The sequence below is a fragment of the Ambystoma mexicanum genome, chromosome 10, assembly GCF_040938575.1.
Source record: "Ambystoma mexicanum isolate Mex_15411 chromosome 10, UKY_AmexF1_1, whole genome shotgun sequence".
In the NCBI taxonomy this organism is placed as follows: Eukaryota; Metazoa; Chordata; class Amphibia; order Caudata; family Ambystomatidae; genus Ambystoma; species Ambystoma mexicanum.
In genome coordinates this window covers 558,057,538-558,074,870 of record NC_090932.1, presented here as the reverse complement: position 1 = coordinate 558,074,870, position 17,333 = coordinate 558,057,538, and the positions used below count along the sequence as shown (strand labels likewise).

The 17,333-nt window shown below is 43.0% G+C and overlaps 1 protein-coding gene across 1 annotated transcript in view; it reads left to right on the top strand.

The window, feature by feature from the left end:
* Window positions 1-17,333, top strand: part of LOC138491567 (allantoinase, mitochondrial-like) — a 2,117,278-nt gene that overhangs the window by 1,053,079 nt on the left and 1,046,866 nt on the right. The window contains exon 6 of the mRNA XM_069618137.1: window positions 13,953-13,998. Within this exon, the coding sequence (XP_069474238.1) occupies window positions 13,953-13,998 (46 nt within the window). The remainder of the gene's footprint in view (window positions 1-13,952; window positions 13,999-17,333) is intronic.

Sequence of the window (17,333 nt, the reverse complement as noted above, 5' to 3'; positions counted from 1 at the left end):
ACCACAGGAGATCTTGGGCAAACTTTGTCAGGACCTGAAGGTCTGTCATTCTGCTGGAGAATTGAGACCACTGGCATCTCATACTCAGATGCTCTTCTCGCACCCAGGAAAAAGCAGGGTACCATGAGACCGAGCAACCTTAGGAAGTCAAAGGCGGGGAGATGTTGGGCACTCTGACATATTTGAACCATCCTGTTGGAGGAGTGGATCTGGAACCAATTTTGATCTGGCTTTCAGGGGACAATCCTGAGATTACTTTAAGAATGGGAGGCAGTAACCGTTGGCTACCGTTTGTAGCACTCGTACATCTGAAGTTATGTTTCGCCAACTCCAGAGATGTTGCAATAGTCTGCCTCCTACCATATAATTGTGGGTGAGAGAGTCATTTTGCTGCTCCAGTTGCAGCAGAGTAATTCAGTGGGTATTGTATGGGGCGTTCTACCTCCTCTGCCTCTAGCTCCACAAGGAGCCTTTCTCTGACCTCTTTGTGAAAACTGTCCTTTTCCTTTAGAGATGGAAGAATATAAAGGAGATGGGCGTCCTCTCCACCCTTGTCCTGAGGATTGCATTGGTTGTCTGTCACCCCTAAAGATTTAGCTGCTGCCCTTGAAACCTGCAGCTTCTCCAAGCTGTTGTCAGCCTTCTCATCAAAAAGATGAGTTCTTTCAAAGGGCATGTCCAGCAAATGTGCTTGAACTTCTGCCCAAAATCCTAAATACCTGAGCCGGCAGAGTTTTCTGCTGAGTTGCTGCAGTCTTGGGCAGCTGTGTTTTTCCTTTCTGTCTATTGGAGTGAGGAGGAGCTTCACATTAAACCCTTTGGAAGGCGTGGAGCACAGTGGAGTTTCATACATGCCAACCCTCCCGATTTAGGCGGGAGACTCCCAATTTTTCAGCGAAAAATCGGGCTATATTTCACTGTCTCCCGCCTGAAATAGCTGTAGCCCCAATGCATTCCTATGGGGAAATGTTGGTCTCCCGATTTCCCTTTGGAAATCTCCCTCCCAGCTGTGTCTGAATGTTGGCATGTATGGAATTTGCTGCTGAGTTGCTTCAGTCTTAGGCAGCTGTGTCTTTCCTTTATGTCTATTGGAGTGAGGAAGAGCTTCACATAAAACCCCTTGCAAGGCGCGCAGCGCAGCCGATACATTATAGGTTGAGAGGCTATGTTTTTCATCCATGGAGATCAACGCATTACAGTAGCAACATGATGCACCACTTGTGCTGATTTCATTGATGTACATTGATTATTTATGTTCATTGAAGCCTTATCTTGCCTAACATATGAGAAGACGTGATCTGTAAGTGGTCTGGGAACTTGAGATGGAGTTATGCTGCTGTTACCGCAACCCAATATGAGTAGCATATGCCAATATCTTAGTGGTGCTGTTGATATTATTAGGTGCCGTGATTGTTCTATCTGCCTAAGCACGACAGCCAGTATCTGATTTACATGTGGATGCTTTTAGCCGTTCCCTGGTGGTGGTCTACAGGTATAGGTTGTTTCAGCAACAAAAAAATGCAGTTCCCCAAAAGAAACAATTCTGCTGCGACCCTGGGGAAAAATATTTGTGTGGATTGGTGCAGCAACAGATACCAAATGGTAAACTCCAAATACCACACATCTATGGCAATTAATCCTAAAGTGTGGCTCTGATGCGCCCCAGTGTATACATATATAAAGAGTAATTCCACAGAAGATCTATCAGGTCAATTCCATGATGTGTGTAACATGCCATTTATTCATAGTTGCCAACACGTGTCAGCTGAATACTGAGCAATGCCACTCACAGATGGTAACATTTTTAGAGTAAGAACATATAAGATGAATATTTTAAATCTAGTCAAATCCTCTTCCTATGCTTTTTCAATTTACTCATTTTCTATGTTTTGTTTTCTTTTTTTTCTACACTTTCTCCTTAGTATCTCTCCTGAAGAACCACTGGCACATACTGTGGGGAAACACATGTTGAGGGAAATAAATTTAAATACAAGGAATGAAAGCTGCATGAAAATAATGCAATTAAGTTAAGCTGCATGAAAGTTAATGCAATTGAGAGAAAATTGTGAACTCTGGAATCTTAAATTATGGTATGAAATTTGCATGAAAATTAATGCAAATGTGACTATGAATATGGACAAGAACGAATGAACCTTATGGAAAAATAATAAATGTGTGATGAAACCGTTTATACCAGGAGCGCAACCAATATAAGTGCTTTTTCAAAAGCAAATAATCAAAGAAACTTGGTTGCCAAATATCCTGCTGTGGGAACTCAAGCCCACAGCTACTCCTTACAAAAATTACACCAATCTGTCTCCAAGTCAATCTAGGGGCACAATCTAGGGGCACATAGGCATTAACAAGACCCCCCACACATGAACACCTCATAATTGCGCCTCTTGCCACTCTTACTCACTTGCCACGCTCCCCACTTGCTACAATTTCCAGCCAGATGTAGACAATCAGTGGAAGCAGGAGCAGCTCAGGAGAAATTCAAAGTGGGCAGGCAAGCAAGCAAGCTCAGACGCAATGCAAAGGCCAAGGGTAGCCACCACAAAGTATATGGACCGTTGCCCAATCGTGGAGTTCCCCGGATGAGCCGAGAGGAATCTCAGACTCGGCAGCAGTGGACCCCAAGCAGCAACCACTTCCTCCTTCACACTGGAAGAAAGGACCTATCAATCCACACGTCAAGCCGCACTGCAGGGTTTCACCGCTGCTTCTGACTTGAATCTCTCTCCTAAAAGGTTTGAAAAAATGCTCCTGGTCTCTAACCCAGGCCTCCCTATTGCTGACACGTATGTCAACGCCTCCTCCAGACAGACTATAACTGACATCCTCTTTTCTGTCCCCTCCCCGGATCAATGGATCTCAACCCTCGCCCCTTGGTCTCAACTCTCGCCCCTTTTCCTTCATCACCCATTAATGGTGGTACTAGATGAGAAGTACTCTTGGCATACTTCTCATCCTCTAGGTGCATCATGAATGTCTATCACAATGGCACTGTCATGGCCCAGGGTTCTCAACCCAATCTTCTCCTTCTTGATAGGCGTCTGCCATCTCTTATTAACTTCCTCCCTTCTCCTGATATCCTCCTTCCTCCTCTCATTTAACCTCTTCACCACCACCGACGGGTGTACCACACCACTATACACCTCCTCGAAAAACTTTCAAAGGTTGTAACCAGCTCGACTTGCTACTCTGAATGCTCCTTCTGGTATCAAACACTCCTCTGCAATCTGTCTCCTTCTTGAAGACTTTGCCCTCGACATCCTCACCCTTACCGAGAAGTGGTTCAATGTAAGCTCTGTCACTGCTCTTGAAACTCTCCTTCCCGAGGGCTACAAACTCCTCTGCAAACCCAGGCCCAACCAGTCTGGAGGTTAAGTGGCCCTGATCTTCCCTGAGTGTGTCCCTGCTTCCATCATACCTCTCAATACTACTCCTCCTTTGAATGCCTTGTCTGTAAGATCAGTATCTCTCCCACTCTCTCTTAACCTTGCTACCATCTATAGGCCCCTTGGCCCTGTCTCTCTCTTCCTCTCTGAATGGGCTGACCTCACCTCTTCTCTCTTGACCTCTACTTCTAAACTCCTTCTCCTTGGAGACTTGATTATCCATCTTGACTCTCCTGAATCAGCTGCCTCTCTGTTCCATGACCTTTGTGACTCATTCTCCCTTACCATTCTTCCCTCCAGTACAACTCACTCTGGATGCCTTCATGTCTGCTGACATCCCATCTCCAACCCAATAACAACCCCCCTCTCTTGATCCAGCCACTCTCCTCTCCTCCTCCTTGGAGCCCCTCAGAGTATCAGTTGCTGATATTGCTTCCACTGTCATCCACCCTCCTACATCTACTATTGACTCTCCCACTGACTCTGCCATTGCTAAACTTCACCTCTCCATTTCTAATACCTTTGACATCCATGGCCCTGTCATGGGGATCCGCCTAAAGCATGCCTCCAAGCATAATAGCTGGTATGACTCTGATCTAGCCTCTCTGAAATTGCAAGGACAGAGTTGATGAATGGAAGTGGCAGACCTTGGGAACATCCACTGATAACTAAACTGGCCTGTCGCCTACTCCAAAGGCAATACCATTTCTGTGTCTGCTCCAAGAAGAGGGTCCACATTCAAGCCTGCATCTCTGGACCCTCTAACAATACTGCAGTCTCTACTTCTCCCCTTCCTTCCCAGGCCCTCTGCAGTGCATTGGCCTCCCATTTCACATCTAAAACACAGGACATCATGTCCTCACTCTACTCTACTGCCACCTCTACTCCCCACCCTACCCCCCTGCTGCCCTTGGTCTCCTTTGCTCCCCCCACTCTCTAGTCCTTCTCGCCTGATGGGGTCTCTAAAGTTGTCCACTCTATGCAGGTCTCATCCTAACAGGTGCCCCCTGCTCTTCCAGAACCATTAAGCACAATATCTCCTCTCTCGCCCCAGCTCTAGACAATTTCTGCAACCACTCCTTCACCACTGGCTGTTTCCCTCTAGCCCTCAAGCACTCCTTTGTGCATCCGCTCCTAAAAAAAGTTGTCTGCAGACCCTTCTTGCCCGGCTATCATCCTATCTGTACTACCGCCTTCCTGGGCAAACTCTTGGAGAAGTTGGTGTTCCCCCAACGTATCTATCACACTGAACTTTCTGGTTGTCTCCACGCAAATCCGCGAAGACCTGCTCACTAAACCTGACTCTAACTCTCCTGCCGTTCTTATTCTCCATGATCTCTCCTCGACCATTCTAGCCTCATTAAACGGCCCTGCAATACCCTAGGCATCATGGACCGGGCAATGGATTGGCTGATCTTCTTCCTTACAAATTGTCCTTCCCAGTTACAACTGGGCCGTTTCTCCTCCACCACCTCTTTCTCTAACGGTGGTGTTCCCCAAGGCTCTATCCTTTCGTCTGGCTTTTTCAACATTTACTTTGCCACTCTTGCCCACCTGATCTCCTTCTCTCCTCACTTCCAGTGTTATGCTCATGACACATAACTATCCTTCAAGCTTCTCTACCACCTCCTCTTCCTCCTCCCAATCCTCTTGCTCCAGCTCTCTGTTGATCAAATGCTTCTCAAGAAGAGAGCGAGGATCAGATCCCGCTCCTCGGCTGGTGCCTCCCTTTGGAACATCTTCCCTGCCCCTCTCTGACTTCAGCCGGACCTCCTCAAGTTCCGGAAGCTTCTAAAAACTCTTCTTTCCTCTACCTCTTTGCCTCCACTGCTAATTTTCCCTACTGCTGCTGGGACTGGCGGCCTGGTCCCTCATGTATTTTATAGGCTACCAGGCCCTCTGCCCAGTCGATACCAGCACCCCCTCAGCACTGTCCTGTGGGCCCCCTTCATGACTGCCAGGTGGCTGACATCCCCCCATGGATCCCTCCACCCTAGCACTTAGCCAGCGACCTCCTGGCACCCTATGGAACTTCCCTTTAGGCTCCCACCAGCACTTGCCCACCCTCATTCCCACCTCCCTGCTCTGTTGTCTCTCCCTTGCACCTCCCGATACTGCACTTGCACATTCCAAATGTCACAACGCCTAGTAGGACTGTTATTGTATGTTTATTGTTATTATTACTGCCTACCCACTCCATTGTTCCCTCCCCACATTTGCCTTGTGGTGCCTGGACACACTTTTAATTGTATAGGAGCCTTACAAATACCCAATAAATACATAAATAAAATTAAGTAGGCATTCTGTCGGTTTGCAAATAATCTTTATTTTTGATTAACAGAACTGTTGTTACATTCAAACCAAATACTTGTGTGTTTTACATATGCAGTATAGTGGCCTGAAGTTGTTCTGGCACATATTTGCTATATTATGCCAACATTGGTGAATGTTTTTCCATGAAGCGACATGTATCCATATGTGATGTTGTTGTATCATATCCTCTGAATCTTACACGCATTAGTGTGACAAATTGGCCATATACTTTGTCTATTTATATGGGTGACAGGACGTCAGTATTGTAAAATGAGCACACCATGCAATGATTGCATTACATAGAAGTTGCTGAAATGTTATACTATTACAATATCGTATTGACACATAATACACAAATTGTTCATTTGGAACAAGGACTTGTGGAACATAGTTGCGGAAACTGATTATATGTTGCCAACTGTATGTAACATGTAGGATGTTAGTTCCAGGAATGTTTCTTCTCTGCATGAGGAATTCTTGAGAATCACATTGAGTATTTATGGTGAGTTTAACAATTCTGGGACATTTATACATTACTTGTCTTACACCAGAAACAGTGTAGATTGTGTGAGGATTGTTTGAGACATTTCTTTTCAGGATAAAGAGTAGTAAATATAGCTGTTTTGAGTCATGCAAGTAAAAATTGTCCACAAGTTGTGACAATTCGAACCGAAGATTGATTTCTACATTTGCATAGCAATTGACTCCAGTTCTGAAATTTAAAAGGTCCAGAGATTGTGGAATGTGATAGGTTTGAAGTCTGAATGATTGTTTGGATTTGTTTCACAGGAATTATAGGGAGCTCTGTTGGAATTTCATTTTTCCCTACTTCTCATTTTGAAGGTTTACTTTTTTCGGATACCGGGCAAAGGTTTAGCAAGGTTCTCCCCCAGAGAACCTTTTTTTTTAATAGTGCGTTAAAATGGTGCATATTACAGCACTCTTCCTGTGAAAATTGGGTAAAAAGCCAGACAGTTTGCTTTTGCATTTTTAAGGTAACACATGAAAAAATCCAATAGATACAAGTCATTAACAGTGCACAGGAGCGTGTTGCAACACATTTTCATAATCCCTTTCCCCAAAATATGTGCCAGTATAAAAACATGTTCACACTGGCTGTGCCCATAGATTTTCATGCTAGCTGCACCTATAAAGGCCAGTATTCCCCTATAAGAACCTACTGATGGTTGCTCTCTGCTAAAGCCAGTAATGCTACTATAGGAAAACATGTCCAGGCTGGACCATGCTCTTCCAATGTATGCACGTATATGTACTTAAGAACACAATCTTGTTGGCTTTTGCCATGGCTTTGCCATTAAAAATGCCATGACACAATAGGAAAAAATATCTGACACAAAATAACACCTTTCATGCTTGCTTTTCTTTTGACATCTGTAATGAATATGATATTTTTGTTAATGGAATTTAATCAGCCCTGATTTGAAAAAGACGCAGACGTCGAAACACGTGTAATCTTAAAGGGTAACCTTTCGAATCAATGCACAATTAAAAGCTCAAAGCTTACAACTTGGAGAATAATAAGGCAGTGGTTGTCTTTCCTTTTCTCCAACATGATAAGGGTGCATGATACTAGCTAACAGTAACATAGTTTTTTGCATCTCAGTTAGAAATGGCTAGACTTGCAGCACCAAAACCCCAGTTAAGCCATGTAATAACACTTATCATGCTTGCTTTATCACAGATCATCTGTGATAAAGCATGCATCATGATAAGTGTTAGTGTGTGGCTAGAATGTCATTTTGGTGTAGCCAGTATTGCCATTTCTTAATGTGGTATGAATTATTTTTGTGAGACCTCTGTGACAGATGCATAGTAAAAATGTGTCACGCCACAGTAACAAAAGGCTAGACTGGAAGCACCAAAAAAACAGCCTAGCCCAGTAATAACACTTATCATGCTTGCTTTATCATAAATGGGCAGTAAAACATGTCATGCCACAGTAAGACATGGCTAGACTAGCTAACCTAAAATGCCAGTGTAGCCATGTGGCAGTTGTTGAAGCTTAGTGAGTGTTTTGTATTTTCACTGAGCTGGCTATGCAGCTTGTCCTAAATGGGTGGGTTAACACCACATCACCACCCCTAGCAGTCTGTTATATTCAATAATGCAAGGGACACCGGCTTTGACTTTGTTTGCATCTAAATTCAGTAAAAATAGACCTGTGCATGAACGAACACCATATGAGGGTAGACTTACAAAGTCTTAGAAGAGAAGAGGCTGGTTCTCCCGGTGAGGATGACTTTGCGACTGAACAGAAATTCTTAGAGGATTATCTATATAGGATTGGTTAATGTCGCAACCATTAAAGATGGTTGCTATTTTGTATTTTGATAATGTTGTGTTTTACGGTTGGGTGAATAGGTGGATTCTTCAACAAGTATACATTACCAAAAGTGAAAGTAATCCAATGCTACCTACCAGGTTCAACATTTAATAATATGTAGTTTCAAGTGACGTTTCAATTGGTAGGTTATTACTTGTAATACTTTTATGAAGGTGCACATGGTCCTTTGGTGTGTGGACTTTATAGCCGGGGTGCGTGTAGCATCTGTAATGCAATATACAAATACATATAAGAGAAATTCCTTAGGATGTGCCTTTTTATGAGTGGTGAAACATGTGTAGAGGGAGCCTTACCAAACATTTGAGACAATCTATTTTGCAATACTCAAAAGCGGAAAGTTAAACTTTTTAGATGGATTAAGTCAAGAACAACACAGTTGTTTGTGTAATCTAGATAACCATATACAGGATTATTCAAAGATAATTATATTAACAATTGAGGAAACAGAAACTGAGAAAGTTATATCAAACTAAGATTTGAATCACGATCATCAAGTCTGATCAGGATTAGACAACCAACATTATGTTGAATACTGCAACTTTGATTTTCAATATGAGTAACAATGATCTCCTTTGAACAAGAATCTTCATTTTTTTTGGATTTACCTTTTTTATGACCCTTTATGAATACTAAATAATAAACTTTTTCTAAATCTATTTATGCAACATTTCTCCAAATCGTTTGTCTTATATCATTAGTATCACCGAGAAAATGCAGTGTTCACTTGGAGAACAAACATGCAATAATAATACTTAAATCATTGCCTTAAGACAATAAATGTCTGCATGATATTTTCTTCCCTACTTTGAAACAATACCAACACCGCCTCAAATGAGTGTAAGTGCTCGAGCTCCAACCATGGCATCACCTACGGAAAAGTGGTCTACAGCTAGTTCAAATAGATAGATCTTTTCGACACTGCTCTTATATGCAAATCCTACAAAGGGGCAATGAACACATCACTATCCAAAGACTATTTGGGGAGATCAAAGCTATGATATAAAATCCTGAAACAATGCAGGTGTATGTGGCAGACAAAGACAGGGTTAACAAATCTGAATATGAGAGTATCAAACAGTGAAATAAAAATGTATTATTGCCACAAAGGTATTGATCAAATCAAACCAATAGTAGCACTTAATGCTTCGCGGAAGAAAAGACAGGTTTGTGTAAAAAGAAACAGACAATTCAACCTGAGAATGTTCAACCTGCCATAAAATGTTGAAGGAGGTAATCGTAGGTCCTACACTGAAACGTTGTTGAGAAAGTTGCTAATAATCTCACTACCCCCTAAAATTGACAACATGCAGAGAATACCATCTAACCCTTGCCCAAACCAGTAAAAACCTTGACATCTTATTTTCAGAATGTTAAGGTACAATCAAAAGGCCCAAATCAAAAATGCTCTAAAGAAACTTCCTAAAGTGATAGTGGGTGGTGTTACAATGTATACCAACCAAGGTCAAGGTGTGGTTTGGAGCATAGGGAACATCAGGATGCTGTACTGTTCACATTTTGGTTGTGACATACGTTCTGCTACCAATTTGGAAATTAAATTGGAATAACAAAACCCTTAAAACTCAAGGAAAAAAACTTTGCGCCCCCTGTTGTACAGCCAAAGACCACAATTGTGGCATCACAGACAACATCCCTGATGACATCACTGGTGACATCGCTAACTACATCATCTATAAGATCACTGATATGATAAGTCATTTATAACGCACCTGTGCACAAGTATTTCTAGACGTGACAAGACAAGGGAGGGAAGATAGAGGGAGGACAAGACAAACCATCTTACTAGGCATTTTGTCATTCAGATCATGCAAGTGTAAGCATGAGAAGTGCAAGGGGAAAGGAAGAGGACTGCAAGGGATAGGGTGTGGGAAAACAGGGCAGAAATGCTTTGAGTAAGTGCAATGGAATCTCTGATTAGATAACAACACTAACGGGCTATGGCCAGTGCCAACAACATTTGGCCATGCCCACTGTATAGTTTAACACATCAAGAGGCCATGGTCAGTGTATATTTTATATTGTAAAGAAGAAAGTGGTTTGTGCCATTGTGAAATCTAGGGTAAATTGTCAACAAAAAAGTCACTACAATTTATTAAACATAATAACAATATATGTAAACTCCTGAATATTAAAAAAAAATCAAGCAATATACATCAAAACGAAAATAACTAGGACAAGGAAGGCTATTCGCTATGGGTCCGAAAAATAGGAAAGTGAGACATAACAGTGTGTCCATTATTAGGAGAAGTATGGATGTAAACGTCATCAAATATGTGGTCATTCATAAGGTTCTCAGTGCATGTTTGTGGTCAATATTCACAAGTGCAAGTTTGACAAGCATTTACAAGTTTTCCCCAATAATTTGTCAAGGTCTGACATAATTAGATTAAATTAGTTTTATTTCTCTTGATTCATCACGTATTTTTTAAAGTGTTTTCTTTATGTTGTCCAAACTTTGGTCAGTGTGCATTTGGGTGGATGATGTGGCTTTGCCTATATTTACTTCCAATTGTTTTGTATTGGTACCTTGTCCTGAATTATTGATTAAAACATATATATGTATGTTACTTATTTGCACAGCTGAGAAGAAATATGTTGTTCGGAAATGAGCCTGTGTGTATGTCTTGCACATAATGCGTGTTTTCAAAGACTGCTATCTTAAAGTCTGCATTTTGTTTGTGCACTTTTAGTCAAAATCAAACATTTATATATAGCTATATATGTGTATGTGGGGTTAGGGGAGTAGGGAGGTGGAGGGTGAGCAGGTGAGTGGGTGTGGTCTAGAGCGTATGTGGAACTCCCTATACATTTTTTTTTTAAACTGTTCAAATTCATGATGACCAAAAATGCACAAAAATGAGACTTTTACAAATGCAGACTTCGTAGTGAAAATGTCCTTCAAGTTAATGTATCTTAATGTTCACAAAATGGCTACATATAATTGGTAATAGGAACGATGTTTGAAGAAAATAAATTAAACTGACTCTTTCTTTATGGAGCAGAAACGAATATATGTCAAAAGTATGAGTATTGGACAAAAATTGAGAGTGCATACTGGAAGAAAGCTCTTTCACTTCCAATTTCAGAATCAATGTGAATCATAAGGCACGAGTTGGGACTCACATCATTGCATGTAATCTATAAATGGCAAATGTGTAATTTATATAGGAAATATGAAATGGCTGGAAATACCAATAGTGTATTGCATATGATTTCCAAACATGATGAAAATGCTCAAGATCATTTTATGTCCACATGGCGATCCACAGTCCAAAAAATGTTGCTCGATGCTGGAATTAGTCTAATATTGTTGATAGAAAATCCGGTCAAGGCGAAAGAAAAAGCTAGGGTTATCTGATTGGATTCAAACCAGAGAGAGTTGTATGAAACTATCCAAATTTGTTAAGAACCAATTCATACTACTTAAATCACTGGGGGTGACTGAATCATATTTGATGATCGCTCCAAGTCCAATGCATCGAGCAGATTTTCTACAGTTTAGATTAGACATATGGCCAACAAGGGACATTCTCTTTAAACGTAAACTGATATTACTGGAAGAGACGATCTGTCGCCATTGTAAAACCTCGCCAGAAACTATAAAACATCTAGTAGTAGAATGTAAAGCTCTATTGGAATTAAGAGTAAAATACTTTCGCCATCACTTTACATGGCGTGACTGCCTAACCTAAGAACTGTGGCTTGAGTTGTTTCATACACAAAAGAAATCTGTAAGATATGCTCTGGGGACCTACCAAAATTGCCTAAGATTGAAAATACTGAATACAAAAGTATTAACATGAAATCAAAAAAAAAAAAAAAGCAAAGGAGATTAAAATTTGGAAATAAGTTTCACAGTTGTCTTCAGATGTCGTTTGCTTGTGCACTCTGCAATTATATTTTTTTATTGTTTTGTATAATGAAATGTTGAAATATTGTAACAGTTTTTTATATGTCATTTTATATGTTGAAAGGTCAAGATGAATTTCTTGTCTAACAAGATTATAAAAAAAGAAAAATAAATACAATTCAAATGCAAAATGGGCCTCATTTGACTGAAATTCTGTCTGCAATATAGATGCCTGACCCATGCCTGCCTATTTAAGTTCTATGTGTGCCCTAAATTGTAACCGGACTACATGCTTTGCTAAAACACGCATAGCTCATGAATATATTTTCTTCCAGCTCAGCTAAAATGCTTGATACTGAGGGTTTTGGATGAGACAGGCAGCAGCACTATAGGGAAAGTCGTTCTCTGTGCATACTGTTTATACAGACTTAAGCTTGGTGCTCCCGGGCCAGTCATTGCCATGATGTGCACTCACATTGGCCTACTGCTGCTGTTAGCAATCGTGTGCACTGACGGGTCATAGAAAATTAGTAATGCAGTAGGGTCCACAATTGGAAAATGTAATATAAGCAAAACATGTTTAGAGAGCAGATATAAGATTAGGGGCCTCCATTACGAGTCTGGCGGTAACCCTGCCCGTGCTTCTGGCGGGTTGCCGCCAGACTCGTAACATTTTACCAGCACCTAGCTTCCTGGTGCCACCGGGACATTACAAGTTCCTGCGGACCGGAAAACTAGGCGCTGGTAAATGTTAGTCCCCATTCCCATAGAGTCCAACAGGACTCCATGGGAATGGGTTCACGGAAGCACATGCACCGTTACTAACAGTACCGGTGCTTCCTTGATCAGTCTACCTACCGGGGCCGCTGCGCCCAGCAGGGTCAGACCTGTTGCGTGCAGCAGGCCCGGTAGGCAGACTCGGAGTGTGGCAGTCTGGAAACAAGGGCGCCGGTAGGCTTACAGGCACCCTTGTTTCCGTACTGCCACACTGATAATGAGGCCCTAGTTTTGTGACTAAACTGTGCGTCTAACAGCATGCCAAGTTAATATTGCTGCCTCTTTTTCTTCCTTATTTTGATATCAACTTCTCCCTATCCTGCCTTCCACTCCTGGATTTCCTCCTCTAGCTTTCTTGCCTGCTGCTTCTCCCCCTTTTCCTTTTCTGAGTCTATTCACCTTTGGCTAAATACAACTCCTTCCTGTTGCCTTTGAATGAGCCCTCACAGTCAGCCTGCATTTTATGTTCACTGTTTTAATGCTCAAATGAAATGAGCACCGAGAATGCACTAATTTAAAATATGTGCACATCACTTTATTATTATCAAAGTTTCCTCTATCATGCCCGTTTGCATACATTAGTGTGTTGTGCCCACTCCTGACACTAATACATGACAGGCTCCCAGAAACCATGTGGTTTCACATTTCACCCGTAAAGGGAACGTCTCTGTGAAATTCTCCCAAAGAAAATCTATTCCTATTTTGGGGATAGAAATACAACTGTCACATTTGTGGTTTGTCGCGGCTGTCCGACTTTAAGAAAACATCATTACAGCGTCAGAAATAACCATATCATGAATTGCTTCTCCTCCTGCTCCCAACAGGCACAGGGAGGTGACACTCATTTCTGCGCATTTAGAAGCACATCCCGTTTGTGAATTCGGAATGCTTTAAAAGTGTAGAAGCACCATTTAATATGCATGAATGGTGGAATAAAGAATCTGAATTAGTGCATCTTCTGGCGCATTTCATCACTTGAACAAAAAGGTTTTGAGAATCTCTGTTTTTTCACGTTGTTAATGATAGCATTTTTAACATGTATGTCACAGTATTGTGATGTACAATTTGTTACCAGTGATTGATATACGCTAACATTCAAATTGATTATGTCCTGGTCTCTGTGGACATACTGTATATATCTTTACCTTTTAATCAAAAGCCTTGTTTTTCAATGCAAAACAACTAAAATGCCACATGCCTAATCCCTCTCCCTCTTTCTTCTCCCTAGTTCCATGCTGAGTTGGACAATACCCAAGGAATCCCTGCATCAGCACGTGAGTAATGAATCCATCAAGTGTGGGCTGCTTTGCATATTCAATTTCCTCTATTTAATCAGACAATTAAGCTACATATAATATGGGCATATATTGGAGTACGTTCAACTTGGAATAAAAGTGAAGAGAGTAGGGCAGATTGAGCCCCACTCCTGTTTTTTTATGTGTTCAATGGTTTAACTACAACAGAAAGCGTGAAGTGTAAGGAAGTTCGGGTGTGACTGTCAGAAGATTTCCCAGGCCCAAAGGAGCAGGGTGGGGTTGGTTGCCCATCTAGGCACACCATGGCTCTACATCTTCCCTCTTCTCACCTATTGGTGGTGGTGGTTGTTAGGAAAGGTTTCCCTTAGGTGCAATTTTCCCTCCATTTATGGAACCCCCAAACATTTTGCTTTTGTTTGGCTAAACTAACCTGACTTTTTCCAGTAGAGCGCAGCCTTCAGTTGCGTGCCACTGGGCTTTTGGGGGAACTGGCACGTCCCTCAGACTGTCTGTACTGGGGAACTATGTTTCCTTAGTCTTTGACTATGTTGCCATTTCTTGGTAACTTTGTATCTATGTGCCAAGTACCTTACCATCCCGCGCACAGGGGGCCTTTTTGTTTTATGCCCCTAGACACTCTCTAAGGACATTGTACAAGTGTGCCTAGGATGAACTGGCAGGAGTTTACTTTTATAGTGTTTTTACTTCTTTTTAATTAACCATATCACGTTTACCGTGTTTGGCTCAGGACTGTGGCCACTGCCGAAAATGGCTGTGCCACAAAGTCATTTGTTCTATCCTTTGGCCATCTTGTCTCTGTGCCTTTCCCCAGATCGAGCTGACCTGGGAATTCCTTATTTGGGCATGCAGCCTCCCAGGAAAACCGCAACTTTTGCAAGCTCGTGCATGTCACGTGTGCTCGTGCCCAGGAAGAGGGTTGGGACTGTATTGTACTAATCCACACTACTTGTACCAGTATGTCTGGTATGCCTGAATGACTGGAAACACAGTGGGCTGTAATTGGCCCATGCCTGGCGTGCATGCAAGAGAAAAGTTCTTCCATTGGTTAAGAGAAGGGGCTTTGCCTCCATCCAGGTCGATCAACTGAAGTTCTCTCCGAACTACAGAATGAGCCAAGTATCCTGAAAAGCTAAAGTAGATCCGTGGAACTACCAGAGACGTGCTGGAAGGTTTGGCACTTTGATTCTGCTGTTGTCCCGTTGGCTCCCTGCTTTTGAATCAATCACAGAAGGCCTGCAAGGGTGCTTCAACCCTTTACAGTAGATGCCTACAGTGGTCTGGGGGTGAGCTCACGTACAGGCCACAGAAGGTGGGGCAGATAGGCCTGGCCTGTGCAATGTTGCACAACATCTGCGTCAGGTGCAACATAACCCTGCACTCAGATCTGGACCGTCCTTCACCAGAGGATTATGATGATGCAGCACCAGCAGGGCCCATACACGTGTACATGGAGGCCAGGGATGGGTGCATGGCCCGCCAAGAACAGCTTGAGAACTTTTTTGAGGTTCCCCTCCACTCTGCACAACCCTTGCACCTTTGGAGTTATCATGCACAGTTCCTTTTTTCCACTTGTGTGGAAAAACGGAATGTCCTGTCAGTGCTTCAAGTCAAAACTTTGCATTAATTTACTAATGTGATTGAACACAAGCCCTAGACCCCTCCCCACCCAACAACTCCCCTCACCAAACACACCCAGTGATGCACCCAGTCAGTGTTCAGTGTCACTTGCAGCCCATCTTTGGCAGACTCAATTGTGGACCTGATTCGCTGTGAGTTGAATGATGTATGGCCTCAGCAGTGGCAGAGGTAATCTCATGCTGGACCTGTTCCCTTGCCCATTAGATAAGATATATGATATGTCATTTATAACGTGTGTTAAGACGGATTTCTGAACTCTGTCCTGGTGGCGCAGAGGTTCAGAAGGCCAACCTAATTACTTGGAACAGGGTAACCTCTGGACAAGCCAGACCAATCAAGGTAGCGATCGCGGCGGTCAAGACTAGGTCTCAAGAGGGGTGAGGGTGACTGAAAGCCCGCAATGAGCACACAAAGCAAGGACACTTACAAACTACTCCAAACAGGTGCTATATTAAAAATATATACACATTTATTCCAAGGCCTTTAAAACAATGACCGTAGCGAGAAATCACAATACAACTCTAGTAAACCAACACATACCATACCAATACAATATATATACAAATACAACAAGTCTCAAGCGTTAGATGCACGAAATGTGTAGTCCACCTAAAAGGGAAGGAAAACAGGCAGTGCAAAATAATGCTTAGACCCAGTCCGCCTTCAGAGGCACCTAACTAAAAGGAAGTCCGAGCCCTGCGAAGAGTGGAGCCTTGTGCTCAAAAGTACCTGCACACGCTGGTGCCAACGGGCAAAAGGGGTGTCTCTTCGAGGGAAATCAGGCGGTTCAGTTTAGTGCACAAATGAAGAAGAACAGTGTTCCGCAACTCAAGCGCAGCCTCCACTGTGGGCAGAAGCAGAGCGCGAGTACGGAAAAGGGTGCTGTTTTGACACAGCGGGGAAAAGCTATGGGCTCCTGCAGGAGGGCGACCAGTTCCTAGCTATGCTACTCACTGGTCCCCTATGCAAGCAGACCCAGGCTTCTCCGCGTCAGTTTCAGTCGCTGGCAGGTTCAGAAGAGCAGGGGACGTCTCGTCGTCGTGTTGAGTCTGCAGCAGCAGAGTTGAGTAAAAGACGTCCCAAACGAAGGAACCCGCACAGTTTGTTACCACAGCAGGGCAACGGAGCGGCCGTGGGTATCTGAGCCAAATGTACACTAGTCACTTCAGACCTGGGAACGCCAAGTGTACGAAGCGTGTGAGAGTGACAAGGACTCGAAATACTACACAACCTGGCGGCGGTTACAGAGCAAGACTCCTGTGTAGGCTGGTCAGTCAGCTGGATGGCCCAGAGACGCTTCCGAAGGCTTACTAGCAGGAGATGGTGAAGATACCGGGAATAGCTGTTCCCGCTATTCCAAGGGTCGAAGTACCAGTACAGGCCTTCTGGTTCGATCAAAGGTGAAAAAGGGTTTCACAAGGCGACAGCAGTGCAGAGGAGCAGTCCTTCAGCGGGTCACCAGCGATTCCTTGGTTCAACCTCTTGGTTGCAGGATACTTGGCTCCTGTATTCCTTCGTTCGTGAGAACTCAGGAGATCGACCTGGTAGTGGTGTTTCCAGCCCCCTCTTATCCACGGTTCCCTTCGCGCCAAAACAGAGGGGACCCAATGGGAGATCCGCTCATCAACACTCACACCATTCGTGGACCAATAACGGACCACGGTGGTCCCAGGCATTCACACCACCCTAGACTC